The sequence below is a fragment of the Anastrepha ludens genome, chromosome 6, assembly GCF_028408465.1.
Source record: "Anastrepha ludens isolate Willacy chromosome 6, idAnaLude1.1, whole genome shotgun sequence".
Classification (NCBI taxonomy): Eukaryota; Metazoa; Arthropoda; class Insecta; order Diptera; family Tephritidae; genus Anastrepha; species Anastrepha ludens.
In genome coordinates, this window is record NC_071502.1 from 94,038,369 (window position 1) to 94,061,311 (window position 22,943).

The 22,943-nt window shown below is 31.7% G+C and overlaps 1 protein-coding gene across 7 annotated transcripts in view; it reads left to right on the plus strand.

Moving 5' to 3' along the window:
- Positions 1 to 22,943, plus strand: part of LOC128866493 (probable phospholipid-transporting ATPase IA) — a 145,138-nt gene that overhangs the window by 102,364 nt on the left and 19,831 nt on the right. For 3 of the 7 annotated variants that reach the window (XM_054107290.1, XM_054107292.1, XM_054107293.1), the window contains exon 15: positions 4,282 to 6,732. The exons of 3 other annotated variants lie outside the window; for them this stretch is intronic. In XM_054107290.1, coding sequence (XP_053963265.1) covers positions 4,282 to 4,558 — 277 coding nt within the window. In that variant the 3' untranslated portion in view covers positions 4,559 to 6,732. Of the gene's footprint in view, positions 1 to 4,281; positions 6,733 to 22,943 lie in introns of those variants that run through there. One more of the 7 variants, XM_054107297.1, reaches the window with a different exon arrangement.

A 22,943-nucleotide genomic window follows, 5' to 3' on the forward strand; every position in this document is an offset into this window, starting at 1 on the left:
CGGTCCTAGAATTGAAAAAACATACCATTTAGCAGAGTACCATTTTTGCGCTTGAGTTAACTCCAGCAATTCAACTCAATACCAACAGCTCGTTGTGTCTCCCCATTTTCACCTTTCAACAATGAAGCAAAATTAAAATATATACGAATTTTTTTATATTTTTATTTGCTTAAACAATTTGCTTAAACTCTTTCATAATTTTATTTAGTTTATAATGCAATTAAGTATTTGGGTGCTTCCCAACTAGCACTAAAACGCCGTTTTGATAGTTAAGTTATTGGAATTGAAGAATTTTATTGTGGCGAACTGCTTGATTGCCTAAAATATTCGAAATAAAGGTTAATAAATTTTTTTTTTTTAATTTTGTTTTAAAGCTGCTTATATAATAGTAGAAAAAGAATTCAATGCAAAGAGTATTAATACAGTAAAACCTGGTTAAGCACCCCTCATAAAAATCTTAACTACCCGAGGCATTCAACCGAATCCGCTTAAGTAGCTCGAAAGGCTTAGAATAAAACTTTCGACTCTGTTAAATGCAAGCAAACCAATTTGGAAAATTTATTAAAAGCTTTCATTTTACTGCTTACGAGTATTTTATGAGTAATAAATCTTTCAAAAGTAGTTCAAGAATTTTAAAAATGCAACAAGATGTCTCTGCTCTTTCTTATATTCGATTTCAAATGGAAGCGAGGATAAATAATTAGTCCGCTGAATTAGAATATGAGAATAAAAAAATTTGGGTATCAAAGCTATTAGTGCAGTATAGCGGATTAGGTACTTAAGTGAAATCTTCAAGAGCCTTATACTAATTTTATTTGAAATCTCTTCAAATACTTATGCCGAGTTCCACGGAAAGCATTACTCTATCTTTATAAGGTAAGGTGTGCAGTGAAGCGAGTAAGGTTCTTAGAATAAAAATTTTGTATGAAAGTTTATGAAATATGCAGAGCTCCGCTAAAAGCAAGTATCTCAAAAGGTTGTGCAGTTAAGTGAGTATGAGTTTTAAATGAAATTTTATTTAAAGGTAATAAAAGTTTCGCTAAAAGTTTGCATTTAAATGAGATGTGCAGTAAAGTGTAGTGCAGCGAAAAATGTTCTTCAAATAGAAATTTTGTATGCAATTTTATGAAACATGTAGAGCTTCACTTCGCTGAGATGCGCAGTTAAGTGAGTAAAAGCCTTAAATGAAATTTTACAAATATAAAAGATATAATTTTGCTAAAAGTCGCTTGTACTAGATATAAAATATAGGCAGTGAAGGTAGTAAGGCAGTTAAGCGAGTTAGACTAATTTTGTTTGATATTTTATGAAATATTTTGATTTTTTCTAAAAGTTTGCATTTAAATTAGATGTACTGTTAAGCGAGTAAGTTATTTAAAGCGCTAATTTTGTATGAAATTTGATGAAACCAGTGGAATTCAGCTAAAATTTCATATAAATTCACTGCGCACTCAAATGCAGTTAAATGAGTAAAGCACTTAAGGGAGATTTTTTTTAAAAGGTATACTCCGTTGAAAATCAGGTTTTTTACATAAAAATCTATATTTAATAAAGACAGTTATGGAAGCACATCACTCAAAAAACTAATTTTGTGTGGCTTTTTATGAAATATGTGAATGTAAGGCTTCGTTAAAGGTTCCGCTGGCATATAAATGTGATGTGCACTAAAGTGCATTTAAAAGAGTAAAGTACTTAAAAGGCTAATTTTATATGGAATTTGTTAGAAAAATATTGAGCTTCGCTAGAAGTTATTGTCTTATTGAGATGTGCACTAAAGTGCATTTGTTTGGGTAAGCCACTTTAGCGTAAAAGTTGGTAACTGCGAAAATTTTTTTTAATTAAAATTTTTTTTTTCAAATTTAAAAAAAAAAATTGTTAGATTTAAAAACAAAAATTTATTTTTTTTTATTTTTTAAGTAAGGTTTTTAACACATCAAGGGATTGAAACTGTAGTACTCACCACTCAGCATATTTTAAATAGATTTTTATTTTCTTTAAGATTTATTGATATTTAAAGATTATTGCATTGTTCCATGTTTAGATGTTTAGTCAATTAAATATATTAAGCTAGTTTTCTATAATTAAGCTTTGCTTAGAGAAAAAGGCATTCATGTTTAGAAAAAAATATATAATATATTTATAATTCTATTAGCAAAATCCATAAAAAATGAAGCACTACATAGCTTTTCTCTTTATGAACAAGTCTGTAGATCTATCCAACTTACACCACTCTTGTGTAACAAAATTTTATTTTCTTCGCATTATTATATTTTTCGCGAAGATTGCATTGAAATAGAAAAAGAAATGTTTAATGCCTTGTTTAAGTACTAGACAAAAAATATGAACAAACACAATTTTGTTAAAAAACAACTATAAAACTTGTAAAAAATTCAGACTCAGATATATGAAAAAATAAAAAAAACAAAAACAAATATACATTTATGGTTTTGTTAGAAAAAATTAGTTCGTTTGAATGTAATAATTTATTAGAATAAAAGATTTTGCAAACTTTAGAGTTAACTACAAAAATTCACTCACTATCTTTCCATGTCTCTCTGTCAACTCAAAACTTACTTTTCCTACACTCAAACTGGCGTAATACAAAATTTAGTTATACACATCTACATGTATGAACACTTGCATACTTACATAATAGGACTATGAATAAGTTCGTGCGGTTTTTTTTCGAAATTTGAAACTTTATTGACGTAAAATGGTTACAAATTTAATATTCAAAATATTGTCCATCGCTTACTACTACTTTTTCCCATCTTTCTGGCAATTCACGGATTCCCTTTGTGAAAAATTCGGTCGGTTTTGCCGCAATCCACGAATCGATCCATTTTTTGACTTCATCGTAATTACGGAAGTGCTGGTCAGCCAGGCCATGTTGCATCGATCGGAAGAGATAGTAATCGGATGGCGCAAGGTCTGGACTATACAGCGGGTGGGGTAGGACATCCCATTTGAGCGTTTCTAAGTATGTTTTGACCACTTGTGCAACATGTGGCCGAGCATTGTCATGTTGCAAAATAACTTTGTCGTGTCTATCGGCGTATTGCGGCCGTTTTTCTCGCAGTGCTCGGCTCAAACGCATCAATTGTCGTCGGTAGACATCCCCCGTAATCGTTTCATTCGGTTTCAGTAGCTCATAATACACAACACCCAGCTGGTCCCACCAGATACACAGCATAACCTTCAGGCCATGAATATTCTGCGCCGACGTCGATGTTGAAGCATGGCCAGGGTATCCATACGTTGCCCGACGTTTTGGATTGTCGTAATGGACCCACTTTTCATCGCCAGTCACAATTCGATGCAAAAAACCCTTTCTTTTGTGCCGTTGAAGCAGTTGTTCGCATGCCATAAAACGGCGTTCAACGTCTCTTGGCTTCAATTCATACGGCACCCAATGGCCTACCTTTCGGATCATTCCCATGGCTTTTAAACGTTTGGAAATGGTTGATTGATCAACTCCCAAAGTTTTTGCAACCTCTTCTTGCGTTTGAGCCGGATCTTGATCGAGCAATTCCTCCAATTCGGTATCCATGAACTTTGGCGGCGCACCCTCGCGTTCTTCGTCTTCCAAGCCAAAATCACCACTTTTAAAGCGTGCAAACCACTTCTGGCACGTTCGCTCAGATAGAGCATGCTCACCATAAACTTCCACCAAGATACGATGACTTTCGGCTGCTTTTTTCTTCATATTAAAATAATGAAGAAGAATTCCCCGCAAAAACACATTATTTGGCACGAAATTCGACATTTTCAAGTGTGGTAAAAATATTGTTGTTTACGCTTCAAATAAAAAACTTATACTGACGTTTGTGCCTTACGACAGTAGCTCTCCAATGAATGTTTGGAAATGTGGATCGATGGAATAATAATCAAGTTACGCCATCTGTTGTAAAACCGCACGAACTTATAAATAGACCTATTACATACATATGACTGTATATATGTGTACGTTTGGTTTTCTTCTTTTGTAATTGTATAAGTACATTTGTATGTATTTGCCGTTTATTTATTTGCCACTCACTTTTCTTTTCTTTTATTTTCCCACTTTTGTACGCTTTCCCCTCACCGCGTGTTTGTGTCCGCTACGATTAAACAAAAAAATGTAATCGAAATAATGAAAAATTTTGAAATGCAAAATTATGTGCTAAAATTTTGCATCACAACAACAACTTCGAATTAACTAACAAACAAAAATCAACTCCACTCTGGACCACTGCAACGGGAATCCTGTAACTTCTCACTCTCATCGCATTCGCCTAGCAGCTTATCAGTTACCGTAACCGCTTGGCGTCGCATTACATCCGTAGAAGCGTTTCGTCGACGTCCAAATCATACAACTCGCCAACAAAACCAACAACAACAACCTGCGGAAGTGTTACAGGAACATAATTACCATAAAAAAGGCAACGCGGCCAATCAAGTGGCAGGTAAACGCAGTTCAGTCATCACTGTAGAGAATTTAGAAACTGATGATGAGCAGCAATGTAAAAGTGATAATACGGCATCAGCTTCCACGACAATGACAACATTGCATATTTAGGGTGAGGAAATTTGGGGACTAAAGGAGAAAAAATATTAATAAAAGAAAGCAAAAATTGAGACCAAAGGATGTAAAGGATGTAGAGGTTGCAAGTGGGAGACAAAAAGAAGAACAGAAAGACCAACAACAAAGTGTTGTGCAGAAGCAAACAAAAAAGAAAAAACACTTGTCAAATATAAATAAGCGCAGCTGTTTTTATAACTTTTGTGGTTGGTAGTTAGAGGAATTGTTAGTAGTTACTAAAATATAGTCAGAGGGTATATATATACATATAGGTGGCCAATATAAATGTTTTTAGTAAGAATTTGTAATAAGTGTGATTGTTAAATGTTTATTGTTGTATATCAAAAGCTTTATGGTTTATATTTTATATAAAAAAAATTAAATTTTATATATCTAAATATGTAAATTTTTTTGTAGCTATACAGCTGTACTTAATTTAATTTTTTCTTTTGTGATTATTATTAAATTATATACTAAAGGCTATATTGGTGAAAATATGCCACAGACGCTCGTCCACCGGAGTGAACGACAGTACTTGCCGACAAAGTCTCTCTCCCACAACAAATCCGAAACCGAGTTTGCGCTCCTTTACATGGCAGCTGTAGTAGACGTCGCAAGGTCCTATGGTTTTCTTGCCCTGCCCCGTCCATAGCAATGATGTCAGCCTTTACTCTCACGAGGGCATCAACCAGCCGGGCAGAGGCACCTTCCCCATTAAGGGACCGCACATTCCAGGTGCATGCCCTCAAAACATAGTGCTTAGTTCGTTCGCAGGGGTCGCCATCAGTAAAGGTAGTTCTCATCCGAGGCTTTGTAAATCTTTTCATTGGGGGGGGATTTTTAAGTGGCGGGTCCCAAACCCAGCGCACAACCAGCTATCCTGCAATGCCTCGCCTTCTCACGTTAGCTTACTCCCGAACAGGTGTTCGGAAGCTACCCAGAGGATACGTGGGTAATACCGGACGTTGTGAGCTGCTTGTGCCATATGCAGAAGAATCGTCCTGGCCACTCCCAAGTGAATGGCGGTCAGTAACTTTCCCCACTTGCGTGGACTTCTACACATTGAACCATCCTCCTTTAGGCCCGTTTACCCAACTAATGAATGTGAGGGATGTGAAAAAACCCTGCAAAAAAAAAACTACATAGATGTTTGGGACAAACATTTTTTTTTTTTCGACATAGTCAAGGAGACTTATAAGCTTAGACTTATACACTTTGTCTAACGCTGTTCTGTTTTGTTGATCCCTTTAGAATAATACGATTTGTCCTAATCTGACAAGTAGCCATTGTTTTCTATAATCGAATCTTTTTTCCGCCCGCCATTTCTTCAAATTGAGGCGCAAGTAGTAGTTCGAGTCATCTGTGAGTGCCAAGTTGGTATAATAAGAGAGATGTGAAACGAGTTAATACCTTATTTCTATTAATTGAGCGACCATAACCGTTGAGGCGAGAGCTGATGCGTTGTCGTATTGGAAAAGAAAAATCACTTGACTTTCTTCATTGAAACGCATGCCAAATATAACTTGGTGTGTGTTCTTCCAAGAGATGTTACTATGTAACTAAACATAACCTCGATATGTGCCAGTAGTGCAATCTCTCTGACTTTGCGCGAACTTTTCAAATGACCCTCGTAAGTAGCGTGTTGCCGTGGGTTATCCAGCTCAGTAGCGCGAACAATTCCACTTGGAACGCTGTTTGGTAGCTCTGATGTAAGACTTCTGTTTTTTCAGTACGAAGAAACATAAACTATTTGTTACATTCTTCCACAAGAAGTGTCGAAAATGCGTTCGGGATACGCCGAACCAGATTCAGATGATTACTTCACTTAAAAAAAATAGAGACTCGGATTTTAACGATTGAATCTGATTACATGCGGATGTATTCTATACAATATTTGCTGTTTGGAAGATGACAGACTTGAAAATTAAGCATGAATAGAAAATGAAGGAACTACAAATAAATATAATAAAAATTTTCAACTGAAAATCCGGAGCTAATCAATTAAAATATTATCAACTTTCCGTCAGAGCTTTCGCCTAAGAGCTAGCATTAAAATTTTTTGCAAAAAAACCTCCTTCAACATGGAATTTAGCTCTAAAATAAAAGATTTTTAATACATTCACTTGCCCGTGCTGCCGTTTATAAAAGGATGCGCTGCCAAACGAATGGTAAAACGAATAAAACGGATTCTAAATTGAATCAGATCTCTATCAAAATCGCGTCTTGAGTGCAACATTTGTATCCGGATCTCAATCACTGACCATTGAAGCAAGCTAAATTGAGCTTTACTAAACGAACCAAAAAACTGTTTCTTACTTTAAAGTGCACTTTAGCGCTTTTCGTTTTCTCAAGTGTCTGATGAAGTGGCTGGTTTGCTAGTCTAATGCAAAAATCCACCTCTTTGTTCAACTATTGTATTTTCAAGGCTGGTAATGCCGGTGAGCAAAATTGGTTGCGATAATTTATTTCACTTTTCTTTACTTGACTTTAAACTTAACCACAAATTTTAAAGTGCACTTTAATTAATCCTTAATATAACAGGCCAAGCTTTGAGAGCGCAAAAATATGTTTATCGGCATTTAAAAGTGAGCTTTAATGCTGGAGGTTAGTTGAGAAAGCAACTATTGAAGTATTTTCTAACTTTCTATTTAATTTTTATTTTTATTTTATTTATTAAGTCAGTTGTGATTTGTACCTCAATGTGGGATAAAGTTTTTATAGCTGTTAATTCACACATCTACGTACCTTAAATGTATGACATTCCATTTACAAGTAAAAAATAGCAGCTACAATAACGATTTTCAAGTTGTAAGAGTTTCCAAAACTAACTTTAATGGAATTACAATTTTATGCTTTTGGTTTTTTAGTTTTTATTCATGAGCAGCGAAAATGGTGACTTTAAGTCTTGGATGGTTTAAGAACTTAACTTAGAAACGAATTAACGTCGCCATTAATTTATATTATATTTTTTTTACTTTTAATGTTCATATTTGTACAAAAATATTCAAGTGAAATTGCACCAAAATTTCCTTAAATTTCATGAATTTATTCAAACCTACTTGTGTGCCATAAAATTAGCACATTTGAATATACAAATACAACATGTATATAAATAAATAACTAAAAAATGTATAACAATAAAAAAATAAGTAAGAAGAACAAAAAATAATAATTACAAATAAGAAATACAAAAATATTTATGATTTCACGAGATCGCTCCGATGCCGTCCTGAACTAATGAAAAAGTTAAAAACAAAAAAAAAAAAACAATTAAAATCATGATAATATAAAATTATTCTATTCTATTTGGTTAACAAATTTTCTACAAAAAGAAAATATTTTTCAATAGGAAATATTTTTCATAGAAGCATAAACTAAAGTCTTTACAAAAATGTTCAAGATTAAACTCTTTTCTGGTTGCCTGTTGCACTGCTTCTACCAGCCTCTATTTTGTATGTGATTTTGTGTATGAAATAGTTGCCGTTTTCGATTCACCCCTTCTCTGCTCATCAAGCCACTTTGAGTTTAGTCGCTCAGCTGTCAGGCAATTTACTTAGATCAGTGCTTCCAAACATAAGTAGGAATGGTTTTCTTTTTTAATATTTTGTATACTTTAGGCGCAATGCTTTGCAATTGAGTGACTAACAGTTTAATCGACGTGTTGGGAATTCTACGATGAGATCAAACCGGAACGCTTTGAAAAGCTTTATATCATTCTTGCAACAGTTTGTCAAAACGAAAATAATGCAGTGCTGCCCAATCATAAGCAAATACTGTATTCAAGGGAAATTTTTTTGTTTTATTCACTACTCACTTGGGGTTGGAGAATCGAAATCAGCTATGTAGTATATTCGTGCCATTAAATTCAATAAATTTCAGGCGTCCCAAGTAATTTTGGAAATAATAGTTATTTTATTCCTTTACTATGCCAAATATGTCTTCATACTGACATTTGAATCACTAGGCTCCGAAACATAGAATTAAATTTTTTAAATCTAATGGCAACACTACAGTTTTAAAAGCACCACTTTCTGGAAACTGTCAATATTATCATTGAAAATAAAAAAATGTATTCTGACTAATGCCAATTCTACTAAAAAAAATTTTTTTTTCACAAAATGTTTTTTTGTGTGAAAAGTTTAAAAACATTTTTTTGTGTGAAAAATTCTATAGGTTTTTGTAAAAAAAATTTTTATATACATACTTTGTTATAGTTGTATTTATTTATTTCGAAATATATAAAAAAACTTGGCATCAGCATAACTTGGAAATTTTCAGATAGATGATATTCCCTGATTAGTCGGCAAAGTTATACTGCACAGTCAAGAATTATTAGGTAACCAGTTAATATTGTGAATAATCTTATACTATTTCTTTCTAAGCTATTTATATCCTTTTCAACGAGGGTGTGACTATAATTTTTTTCTGATTTAGACTCCCACCGCTCGTTTGAGTATCTTTGGTACCTTGAAAAGGTATAAAAAACTGAGTGCAAAACCACGCCCTGCTCAGGTTTTGAAGTTTGTATTATTCAAGTTTATCCAGACTTAGTTTAGTTTTAAAAATAGTGAAGCACTTCAGTTAATTAAACTACATTTTGGTAAGCATTTAGAAAAGTTTAAAAAATGTTTGTAATACCTTTTCAAATGTAATGAATTAAGTAATTAAAAATAACCAGTGACTCCCAGTGCTAATTCTTTTACTTCAAACCACATTTTTTGTGGAAAATAATGCATGAATATAATAATAAATTAATACAATACATTTTCAGTAATCAATTATCCACCTAAAGCTTAAAGCACCAAAAGAAAAAATGAGAACGGCTCTTAACTTTTTTCTCTAAAACTAAACAGAAACAACTGCAAAAAAATTCTAATAAAACATAAAATGAGCAAAAACAATAAGAATGAAATTTATTAAATTTAAATGTACCTAATTTGTTTGCATAAGAGTTATTTCATAAAAAACGTATGTGTAAAATTAGTGTTTACTGTATTTTTAAGGCAATAAAAAACGATAAGATGGGGAAAATAAAAATACAAATTTAGAAGTGATTAACTACTAACTCTGTGTATAAAAGAACATCTAATATACATATATACTCTAAGCTGTATGTAAATTTTTTCAAGGCAATAAAAGCATAAGCAAATACTAACTCTTTATATACACACACATATATACATAGATATATGCTACATATACATAAGCATAAAATGAGGGTAACGAGGAAATCAGTGAAATTGTCAACTAAATCAATCAAATCAATTAATATTTAATGCTCACTCTATGACTTGCTCAACTTTTTTACAAAAATATCATATATTCGAAATTGCATAAGAATCGAGTGCAAAACTTGATAAGTACACACATACATACATAAGTATCGCTAAGGTTAGTAAATCTTTACACTGACAACGAAGTATCAACATATACCTACATAGCACATAATATACAACTTAAATATTGTACATAGACATACTTTACATAAACATAACTGTGATAGTTAAAAATTTGATTGTAGTACACTCCAGTGAAAGTTAAAAAAAAGGCCTAAAATTGTAGCCTAGCAAGTTAATAGACCTGCTCACTTAGTATACAAAAAATGTATGCATTTTCGATACAATTTTTTTATCTCAAGGCTATTTCCTCGAATTCTGCGGATAGAAAATAATCGTTTCGGTATTGAAAACAAAAGAACACAAAGATAATCGGTAATTTTGCTTTCAAACCGAATTGGAATGCAGGGGATAAGATAAGATGGGGCAAATAAAAATACAAATTTATTGGAGACCAGAATCAGCCTTATTGCGAACTCCATGTGAAAAAAATTCTACAAATAAATTACAATGTAATATAAAAAAATAAGGAAATTAAAAATTCTCATAAATTAAACCATGCAGCAAAAATCAACTTTTTTTGTTAATCTGGAACAATTGAGAAATTACAAATTCGCGTAAATTACACCATGCGATAAAAATCAACTTTTTTTGCTACCCAGCAAAATTTTATATGCACGTGAAACTACAGATAATAAAAATTGAGAAATTAAAAATTCTCATAAATTACACCAAGCTACAAAATTGAACTTTTTTGTTACCCAGGAAAAATTTCATATGACTGTGAAACTACAGATAATAAAAATAGAGAAATTAAAAATTCTCATAAACTACACCATGCGACAAAAATGATTTTTTTTTGGTTAATCTGGAAAAATTTCATATGCACGTGAAACTACAAATAATAAAAATAAATAAATTAAAAATTCTCATAAATTACACCATGCGACAAAAATGAACTTTTTTTGGTACCCAGGAAAAATGTCATATGCACGTAAAACTACAGATAATAAAGATAGAGAAATTAAAAATTCTCATAAATTAAACCATGCGACAAAAATGAACTTTTTTTGTTACCCAGGAAAAGTTGCATATGCATGTGAAACCATAGATTTTGAACTCGTTTTGTTTTTTTATTACAATAATATAAATTTTGAAAGGACTAAATTTTCAAAGAATTATTTTAAATACTTATACTCACTCTATGATATTAATATGAATATAAAATGGAAGTTGAAAAGTGACCCACAATTTTTTTTTTAGCTGGTTACCCCCTGCGTCGTTTGATATCCATACTGATATCATGGAGTTTGTTGAAACCATTTTTTTCTTTAATTTAGTCCTTCCAAACTTTAAGTTCCTTTAAAAAATTTAATTGATGGGAAAATGAGAAACTGAATATGCAGCATTCCTACAGTGCTACATATTCGTTTAAACGCATTGCATTTTTTTCGTTTACTTTAGAACTGTTTTAAGATTACAACAATAACAACAACAAATATTCTTCCAAACTATTCGTTTAGGTAACAGTAAACCATCGTTGCATTTGTTTCTTATCTATTGCTTTTTGTTGTAACATAACGGGTCTCTATTTAAAATTATGCTTAAAAATGCTACATATTCGTATAAACGCATAGTTTGTTAAAGACTGCAGTAGTGAAGTTAAAAGTGATTAACTTGTGAATATTGTTTGTAACTGAATATTTTGGTAAATTCTTACAATGTTTTTACACATTCATTCAAATTTCTTAGTTAAATTAAATTTTTTAACCTAATTTTTTCAGATTTTCTAAAATGCCTAAGGCAAAATACTTAAATGATGAGGAACGGGTATTGGTCAGTGTTTACCATGAGGAGGGCTATTCCAATCGTGAAATTGGACGAAAAATTGGAAGATCGGAAGGAGTTGTGCGTGCTTTCTTAAAGAATTGCTCCTTAAGCCAATTTCGAGACTCTCTTGGCACATGGATGGAAGCGTTGTCTTGCTGAAAAATGCTGTCTTCGTCCATTTTTTCATCTAAAAATGTGATGAGGGCATCTTCTAACATATCGGTGTACGTTTTTGAGTTCATTTTTGACGGCACAAAGCACAGTTGAGCCTTGCCAGCTGACGAAAATGCTGCCCACACCACAACACTGCCACCACCAAAGTCACACTTCGACATGCGTACATTATTTTTTTGTAGATCATACCAATAACATGAGTGTGAGTCAGGGCCATCTAAATTGAACTTCTTCTCGTCCGAAAACACAACTTTCATCCATTCCGTAGTCCAATGAATGTGTTTACGGGCAAATTCCAAACGAGCTTTTTTTGATGTTCCTTTAACATTGGCTTAGACTTTGGTTTTTTCCATTTTATATTTTCATCACTTCGTAAAATGTGTAAAGTGTGTTTTGCCGTTACAGGAAGACCCAATTTATTTATTATTTGTGTGCAATTCAAAAAATTTTTCGTAGCCTCATACTTTATTTTGTTTTTGTCACGCTGTGACAATTTTGTGTTGCCTCTTGTTGCTTTCTTTATTCCATAATTGCCTGCTTTCTTTAAGAAAGCACGCACAACTCCTTCCGATCTTCCAATTTTTCGTCCAATTTCACGATTGGAATAGCCCTCCTCATGGTAAACACTGACCAATACCCGTTCCTCATCATTTAAGTATTTTGCCTTAGGCATTTTAGAAAATCTGAAAAAATTAGGTTAAAAAATTTAATTTAACTAAGAAATTTGAATGAATGTGTAAAAACATTGTAAGAATTTACCAAAATATTCAGTTACAAACAATATTCACAAGTTAATCACTTTTAACTTCACTACTGCAGTCTTTAACAAACTATGCGTTTATACGAATATGTAGCATTTTTAAGCATAATTTTAAATAGAGACCCGTTATGTTACAACAAAAAGCAATAGATAAGAAACAAATGCAACGATGGTTTACTGTTACCTAAACGAATAGTTTGGAAGAATATTTGTTGTTGTTATTGTTGTAATCTTAAAACAGTTCTAAAGTAAACGAAAAAAATGCAATGCGTTTAAACGAATATGTAGCACTGTATATAAAATTTATGGTTTCACGGAGGTACATATGAAATTTGTTTAGGATAACAAAAATAGTTGATTTTTGTCGCACGGTGAATGTATTAAAATTTCCAATTTTTTGTTTTTTTTTTGTTGTTTTGTATTATATTGTAGTTGATGTGAATAGTTTCTCCTCTGATAGTTCGCGATAAGGCCGATTCAATACAAAAACAAGTAAAAATTTATTGTTTTTCGGCAATTGGGGTTATCGTGAATTGCATGTGAAAATATCATTCCCGTAAATTGAAATCCACAAAAAATAAAAATAAAATAAAATAAAAATAGAAAAATACATATAATATAAAATAAATAAATAATATAAAATAATAATAATAAAATAAAAATAAATAAAAAGAAAATACATTAAAAAATTAATAAAAATTAAAAAAAAAATAAAATGGGAACATTTTTCACATGTACTTCACGATAAGCTCAAATGCAAGGTGACGCAAAATTAGTTATCCAATTTTTTCTCCGACTAACAATTTTATGAAATAAAAAACAAACATGATTTTGACTGACGGAAATATTTATTTTGACTTTTACTTGATCCATTACTTGTCTGTTGGCTGTTATACGGCAGCTGTCTTCTTCACAAGTGTCAAATATGACTGTTGGACGACGGAATTTGCAAGAATTATAAATTTTCCAATAGCGTGACAAATTTTGCGCCACTTTGTATATATGGGCATTTTCACAAAAAGGTCAACCACGAGTGCAAAACTCAAACTGTTCCTGAGAACTTTTTGTTGATGAATAATAAATCTCAAATGTGTTTACTTTATAAATATAAAAGAATTTTTCTTTTCTTTTAATTTTGAGCCGAAATATACAACGAATATTCAAAATTTACAAAAATCTAACTCTTTTGACCAAATATACCAACTTTTTTCCTTGTAATATTCCCTTATTCAAAGCAATACTATGATGTTTTTATAATTTAAAAATCTTCTACTGATAGTAACATAATGTTTAACAAGCAGAGAGAGTTAGTGGAGATCGATTAACGGTAGTTTTTTTTTTATTACTTCTGCTTATATTCATATGTCGCGTCCGTTACCGAAAAATAGCATTTATTGTTCTCATTAGTGCAAAAAGTGTTGAAGTATAAAATGCTTTCAGACTTTAAGCAAATAACTTATTTCACTTAAGAAAATTAGCCATTGACTCTCGACAAAAACGATTAATAAAATTTATTGGTGTTGTCGCGTCCGTTACCGCGAACCTTAAATTTTAAATAAAGTCTTAGAGATTGCACAAGATTAAAATTTTATAGATGGCAAAAACGGCAAAAGAAACAAGAAAAGCAATAACAACGAAATATAGAGAGATAATGAAAGAAAGCGTCGAGAAATGGCATGAAGACAAGAAGAAAGAAGCTAAACGAAAGCAAGAGTACCGAAAAAGATTATCACAAAAAATGAAAAGTGATAGCAATTTATTAGAAAAGAAGAAAGAAAAGGACCGTGTTACATCAGTTTGCTGCGACGTTATGAATGAAAAGTGCATGGCTAATATTTGTAGCAGCTGTGTACGCGATATTAAAGACGATCTAGTTCCAATACAGTTTATTAATCAATTTGATACGCAAATCAAATGGAAACAGTGGAGAAAAGTAGACGATCGCATAACTTTAAACTACACTATTGGTCCTTTAAGCGACTTAATTCATGATGTAGAGATTCCGTTACCAGCTTTTAAAATGCATTGTTTTATTAAACGCCACCAACAAAATTACTTTGAAATTAAAAAGAAAAATTTAGCACCTAATGAAATTGTTATTCAAGTTGATTTTGCTGAAAATTATCGCTTGACATGTCAAAATGAAATTCAAGATGCCCACTTTAGTTATTCCCAAGCAACAGTGTTTACGTGCGTAGCTTGGGTTCTTGGTGAAATCAAGTCCTATTCTGTTATCAGTGATAGATTGACTCACAGTAAATTCGACGTTTACTGCTTTATTTCCAAAATTATCAATATCTTACAAAACCAGTACAAAGGAGTTACCAGCATTTATATTTTCTCTGATGGAAGCACTTCCCAATTCAAATATAAATTTATTCTTTCTAGTATTCCAAGACTTGCAGCTGAATTTCATTGCGGTATCTTAGAGTGGAATTTTTTCGCCACTTCACATTTTGTATATCTCTGGAACACAAATTGATAGTTTTTCTAATCAACTGTCAGAATTATGGCAAAATGTTCCAAATATCAAAGGAGTTAAAAGTATGCATTGGTTTTCATATTTCGACAGTAAATATATTGAAGTTGCTCGGACGGTCTATTCATTAAAGAAAATAATTAAAATAGACCATCCTAAAAACTAATAACTTTCTTCTTCATTTTTTAAGTCGTTTTTACTGTAATATTTCTTGAGTTTTTATTTTCAATAAAATAGAAGTGTTATAATGAAAAAATTCTATTTCTTAGCTCATGGAAAATTTTGTCGCGTCCGCTATGTCGCGTCCGTATTTCTTCTATACTCAATTAAAAAAAACGAAGAGAAAATTATGATATTTCATAAACCTACGAATAACAGTCATCTGTTCGCATTTATTAACATATATATTGTATATATATAAAAATCCTTTATTTGCTGAATTTTGTATATTTCTGAATGCGCCTCAAAAAAACTTATATTTTTTGTCGCGTCCGTATGACTTTATAATTGCTTATAACTACGTACTTATTTGTAAAAGATCTTTCCCGTATATATTAAAATCTAGCACTCCGTCAGCCCTTTAAAACAATATCAATATATATAAACTTTTACTTTGTCTTCATTGTTTTGGACGCACTTAAAAGCGTACAAATGTCGCGTCCGTTACCGTGAAAATGCCCATATACAAATTTGTAAATATTCCACGTAAATAAATAATTCCCTTAAATTAATAAAATGAAACTGTATTCCCTTTAGCCCCTTCCATTCGAAAATTTCTAAGGTATATTTTTTTTCTCAGAAATTACCGCAAATCTAAATGCAGAATTCAATTTACAATTATTGGTCCATTATTACCACTTCTTGTAGTTCAAATTTCAGAGTTCTATTTTTAAAGACTTTTCATATGCTTATACATTGTGTCTCAGAGGGATTCAACTATCTCAATTCTAAATCTGTACTACAATAAAACTGCACGATCTCCATGTCTATGCATTGGCAATATTAAAAAAATTTAGGGAGTGCGGCAAAGTATATTTGTGTAAACATTATTTGTCAGTTTTTCTGTTTCAATATGCTAATATTGTTGTTGCTGTAACAGTTTACGTTGCTTAATATTCGGATTGAACAGGAGTAGTTTTCTGAGCAGATTCTGGGTTAGTTTTTATTCTGAACATTTTTTTTCCTAGTTCACTCCTCTCGGGAGCATAGGGCCTCGACAAGACTCCTCCATCGTACACGGTTCTGTGCTATTATTGTTTTTGCACCATCCCATAAGATGTCGGCATCTGCTAGTGGGCGGCGCAACATCGATCTTCTCCAAGTGTTTTTTGATCGATCGCGACCTCTGCTCCCTTGCGGGTTCCAGTCCAGTGCCATTTGCGTGATGCTATCTGGTGGTTTTCTCAACGTGTGACTTATCCATCGCCACTTTCTCCATTTGATTTGCCTCATTCGTTAATCTCCACAGTTTAAACATGACATCTACAGTCTCATAAAGCACCAAACGCAAAGTGATCTTCTACGCGAGTGAAGTAACTATAACCATCTCTACTCCTTAGTTAATCCTAAGCGTGTAAAATCAGGTGTTAGTGAGTCAATCCCAACGAATCCCATACACACGCCTTCGGCTAGGCCACACAATACTTACACTCTCCCATATACTTTAAGGCGTTGCACCTAATCTATGCTCTTTTTGCAACTCCACTCTGAGTATAAATCACTTTCTGTCTTCATGCGTTGAAATATTTGTAAAAATTGAAAATAACATTTTTTTCCAAAATGATCCAAATATTTCTAAAAATTCATAAAATCAAAATTCTTAATTAAAAAAAAAATAAACAGTTTTTTCAGAAAGTTGCTCAAGTAAAGGTCGTATCTTTGTTAATTCTTTAAATGGCGGTAGCTTCCAAATATTTTTACAGACTCAAAAAATAACTTTAACTCTTATTTGGAGTATAGGGCGATGGCACTAGCTCCCAAAATTTCTAAACACTGAAAAAATGGTGGAGGAAAAAATCCGCAAAAAATTGTTTTTTTGTTATTCTTTAAGGAGCTCTATTGTAGATGATAGAGTGAGACCATTTAAGAGTTGGCTTGTGGGCTAACTTTGCTTATAAATATAAATGCTGATGTTACCTGGAACTAGCTTTCTTCCTAGCATCAAATTTTTTAGGTCAAAACTAGTAAAATTGCGTATCGTTTCACAATAGTTGGATCGCTTTGAGTCATACTGTATGTTTGTACCTTTATTTTTTAAAATGTATAATTAAAAACAAAATTATTTGGTAATTAAAGTATGAATATTAAGTTCGGAAAATACTTTTGCATAAAACGCACAAAAAAATGAAAGTATATTAATAAAAACAGCATCACTAAGCAAATACTGCGTCGCAATTACATAGCATATACTTACATACACTGAAGCTATAGGGTTGTGAGCTTCTCAAAACTGAAGGAAAAAATCAAGAAAATTACAACAAAAAAATAAGAAAAAAACTTTTTTTCATAAATTTAGCCATACATAATACAATATGCCGCTATTTGTAACTAAACTACTTTATGAGAATATATGTATATGTTATATTCGTAAATGTTATATGTTTCAGTAAAATTATTATGTTTTGATGTTATAATTAGCGATAATGATTAATATAAAGAGTTTCCAGTGAAAACTTAAGCGCTCAAATGTTTGTGTTTAGAAATTAAATAGCTCCCATGCGAGATAATTCTTACATATAAATATAATATAAGTATATACCCGTGTATTTATAAGTAAAATATAACACCCAACTGAGAGTGGTCTCCAAATCAATAGTGTATTTACCGACGTCTAAGAAGTGTAGCATCCACATGCCATACCAATCAGAGTAGGTTTAGTTCAGGTATCTCCTCTCCGACTAGTGTTGAACAATGGAAAACTTTCCTTGCTAGAATTCCACTATTTCTACATGACAAATATTTTTCAAGTGAAAAATTCCCTCATATACTTGCACTGCCCGCTGAGGGAGATATTAACTAAAATTTTTTTTGTAATTTTTATTGTTTCTACAATTTTTCATCGTTCAAGTGCTGCAACTCGTTTGATCTTCTTCGTTTGTTTTTTATAACAATAAAACTCCATTCTCACTACTCGCTCTTGCCTTTATCCACTGCAATGGCATCACAAGAGAAGAATTTCATTTCTCGTTCAAGTTGGCCCTCTTACACGGCAAAACCGTTCAGCCAAATCTATTCTAACGACCCTTTGTTTCTCTCTGGAGTCATAGGAAATAATAACAATTCTAACTGTTAGAAGGCTAATATAGTTAGTAGTTGAAACTTAAGTACTTAAATATATTCGCTAAGGCTAAAGAGAAATGTGAGAAGTTTACTTAGAAGGATGTTAACAGTGCAGTTAGTCAGTTTCTTGTACTTTCTTTCCTTTAGGCAAGGATAGATAAGGCGACCGTTATATATAGAACTCGATCCTCTTTTTGCAATGTCCCGCGTACAAAGTTCAGTCGGTTTCTAAAGGCTATCAAACATTTTTAAAAATTGTATACTTCGTTGTTGTTGTAGCAGCATAAGCATAAATATTCCCCATACATGTTTGGGAAGTGCTGGTGGAGTGACAGTCCTTGACCGTAGTCAGTCCTTAGTACCATAGAATCGACTGCTGTGTGTACTGTGGCTAGAAAGTGTCGGTCCCAGACAGTGAAGGCTTAAATTGGCTTCAATAACTTTTACATTTCGAAAAGTTTTATAAACTCCTCCTGTAGGCACATTGTCTATAAGCATTCTCACGGTAGGCGATAATAGGCAGAAATTTAGCCAAAGTAGATATGGTAGTGGTTCACTAATCTCCAGATAAATTTGGAGCCATCCGTTTCTATAGTTTTTGATCTTTCTTATTTTAAAAGTTCATAGAGTTGGTGGTTCAAACTTGAATTTTATTTTCTCTTCGAGACTAAAAAGTCATGTAATGTATACAAATCGTTTTTTTAGTTTACGGTACACAAAATAGTCATCCAGAAAGTAGTTTTTTTTTTTGTTTGCTTAATCCCCCTTTATTGGTTATTTGACTGCACTCCTCCTCTAATTTGTGGCCTGCGTCTTGATGTTGTTCCACAAATGGAGTGATCTAAAGAACTTTTATGAAGAACTTTTTCATGGCAGAACTCCACCTGGAGGTTTGCCATTGCCTGCCACTATTATTTCTATAATTTTTCTGTTTCGTGCGTACAGGGGGTTTCGAACTCGGGCACTACGGAGTGGTAGACATGCAAAAACTCATTCGGCTACGTTGGCCCCACTATATTTACATAAAAATTTGGACACGTTCTAACAATTATTGAATCTCTGAAACAAATGCCTGCCGAGTATTTCAGCGCTGCGGCTCAAAAAAGACGGACTCCGATCGAGTAAGCTGTGAGTTCTTCTAATCAGTTTCATATCACATGAACTTCTCTATATGTAGATATCTTTACTGCATATATACCGCCTCAGGAAATTATTCAATGTTCAAGTTACTATGATGGGTTTTCCAGCCTCTCAGATAAGATTCGATTTATTTGAGTCATCAATTGTTATGAATTGGGCGCGCGCGCTTTTTCACTGCTATTCCAGCCTCTATGCTTCCGAATGATGGTATGAGCAAGAAGAAATCTTGCAAGTATTTGTGAATGGAAGTTGTGATTTATAAATAAAGTTTGATCTGTATGTGGATTTCTAAATGTTTTGTTGTAAATGAAGATGTAGTTTTTTATTTCCATCCATCTTGCAGAGGTGTCGCATGCAGGTGATTGCGCATTGAGGTTCATAGAAAAGACTTTAAAAAATTTTATTCACGAGTCAAAAATGTAAAAACTCTTAGATATCTAAGCAAGCGAGTTGAAAGCATACCTAAATTGTATTATTTGTAGTAGAGCTCTCAAATTGTTTCGCACATTACCGAACAGTCCGGCCAAATGAGCACGAGTGCTCGCACAGCTGTTCAATGCTCATTACTAGAACATTTTCGAGCATGGTTTCGAATATATCGAGCTTTTTTGAGTAATTTGATCAATAATTTTGATTTATACTTTTTTTCAGTTTTCAAATTAGTCAAATTATTTATACACAGTGCGAGCGTCTTTGGAAAACTAAATAAATGCTGTTAAATAAAATTGACAATTTTTTGTTTAACGGCTGAAAATGTTCAAAAACTCGAAAATTTCGAACAAAAATTTGACCAGTTGAGCAATGACCGAATTTCGAGCGAGTAACGAGCTACTAGCCCTGCTTGATACCCGGATTCGGGGCTCTAATTTGTAGTCGCAAGCGAATTGTTAGAATTTTGCTTGAGTCCTTCTCGTGTGCAGAAAAGCAAGTGACAGCGAATTCTCATGTGAGAATCCAGGTTGATCGAAAATTTTAAAATTGTCTTTGTCATAATATCCGAGCCTTTAAAAATTTTGAGCCATGTACGAATGTAGTTGTAAGTGAGCAACTCTCAGTTAGTTAGTGAGTAACTCTCTGAGTTCCACTTTGCCCACACTAATTTAATTGCAACCTTCACTAATTCCGTCCCAATGAGTTTTGAATGCCAATTTATGTCAAGTAATATACTTATACTTACATATGCGGTTATAGCTCTGCATATGCATGTGTATTTAGAATAATGATTCTATTAAAAGCAATCAATTCTAATCAAGTCTTCTCAACTGTGGTCAATTAGCGTACTGTCGCCTAGGTCAAAGGGTCTTCTAAACTTTATGCAAATATTTTATGCACTTTATATACAAACATACATATACAATCATACGCATGTAGAAATATAATATTTTTGACCATGCATACCTACAGTGCATATAGTCACTGCAAACATTCCATGTACTATACCATAAGCGAGTAAATATATTTTGTAAGTTTTTCTTGCTTTACTGCTGTCTACTATACCATTTTACACTAAATTATAAGTACTTATTCTACTTTAATGACTCTAATGTACTTAATTTTATGTACGCTATTATGTACCGACTTTGTGAGCAAATATAATTGCAAAAATATATTTCGTAAAAGTTTTATGCCATGGCGAATTAAGTTTGCAATCAACGAATTGACATTTGTACCTCAATATGTTGTTAATTTTTACATACTTACAAACAGATATGGATATGTATTTTATTTACAATATTTGTGTAATATACGTACTTCCATTTATCGACATATGCACGATTATTTACTAACGTAAATGTGTATGAATTTACTTGAATAAGATTTAAGATTTTGTTAACAATAAAAGTAAAATATTTTTTTTCGCTTTTGAATGTACAAAACATTGATGTGTGTATTTTTGGGAAATTTTTAATGTCAAAATATGAAGAGGCAAGCGTAAAGGAAAATAAATTAATTAATAAATAAATAAAAATAAGTAATAAAAATAAATAAATCGATATAAATAAAATAATAAATAAATAAATAAATAAAAATAAATAATAAAAATAAATAATAAAAATAAATCATTAAAAATAAATAGATAGAAATGAGTAAATAAAGATAAATAAAGTAAATAAATAAAACTACAAAAATTAAAAAAAAAAACCAAAATATTTGATCAAAATAAGAAAAAATGGGAAAAATATTTATTGAAAGAAAATGGAAAAGTGCATAAATTATAAATATGAATAAATTTGCATAGAAAATAAATAAAAAATAATAATAATATACTGGGCACTTCGATGGGGAAAATAGAGCCAAAATATTCTATAATAATAAAACAAAAAGTATATATGTATATATAAATCTAATTTTTTTTAATGAGAATACCCACACATATTTCTTCGGTAGTTCTCATACACACTCCACGACAAAATGACGGCACACCAACATTTTGAATAGTTTTACCTTTTGATACATAAAATGTTGTATAATAAAATAATATAATAAATAAAAAATAAAATGACGAAAATGGGATTTATAATTAGCTTATAATTAAAATAAATGTATTCAATTTTTGTAAAAAGTGCAAAAATAAGAATTTGTAATAAATGCTACATTTAACAAAATTTTAATATAAAAACAATTATAAAAATATGAAATGCGAAATAAAATGGGTCAAATAAAAAAAGATTACAAAATTCTAATTATTTTTGAAAAATTACTATAAAAACAACTATCAAAAGATGAAATAAAAAATAAAGTGAGGAAAATAAAATTTACAATTTTTTGCAATTAAACTAGATTACATTTTATAAAAAATATAAAAATAACAATTTGTAATGCAATTTATAAAAAAAAATTAAAAAAATTAAATTGAAATCTTTGGCACTGATGTTAAGAAGCGACCACCTTGGCTTCTTGGCACCACAAGATCTACTCAGATTTCTTTGGTCGTAGAGGTCGAGTAGATTTAAAGAAAATTAAAAAGAGGATACGAGTGTGTCTGAGTGCTGTACTTCCTATTCTGTCCCGACAAACAAAAAGGAAATAAAAAATTGAAATCAAAAAAGTTAATACTAAAAAAAGCTATAAAACGATGAAATGACAAATAAAATGAAATTTTTATACTTTTTTACAATTAAAGTAAATTAATTATTTTTTTATAAAAACTGCAAAAATAACACTTTGTGATAAAATACATATTTATAAAAAGCAATTTTTATTATTTTGAAAAAAATATATACAGGCACTGTTTGTGGCCAAATAAGACCTACTAATCCATAGATTCAGGTCCATAGTTTGCCTAGCAGTATGCGCAGTTGCTTGTTGAAACTTGTTGAAACCTCAAATTAGGATACTGTTCCGCCATTGACCGCAAAAAGTTTTCAATCAATGTTCTGTAAG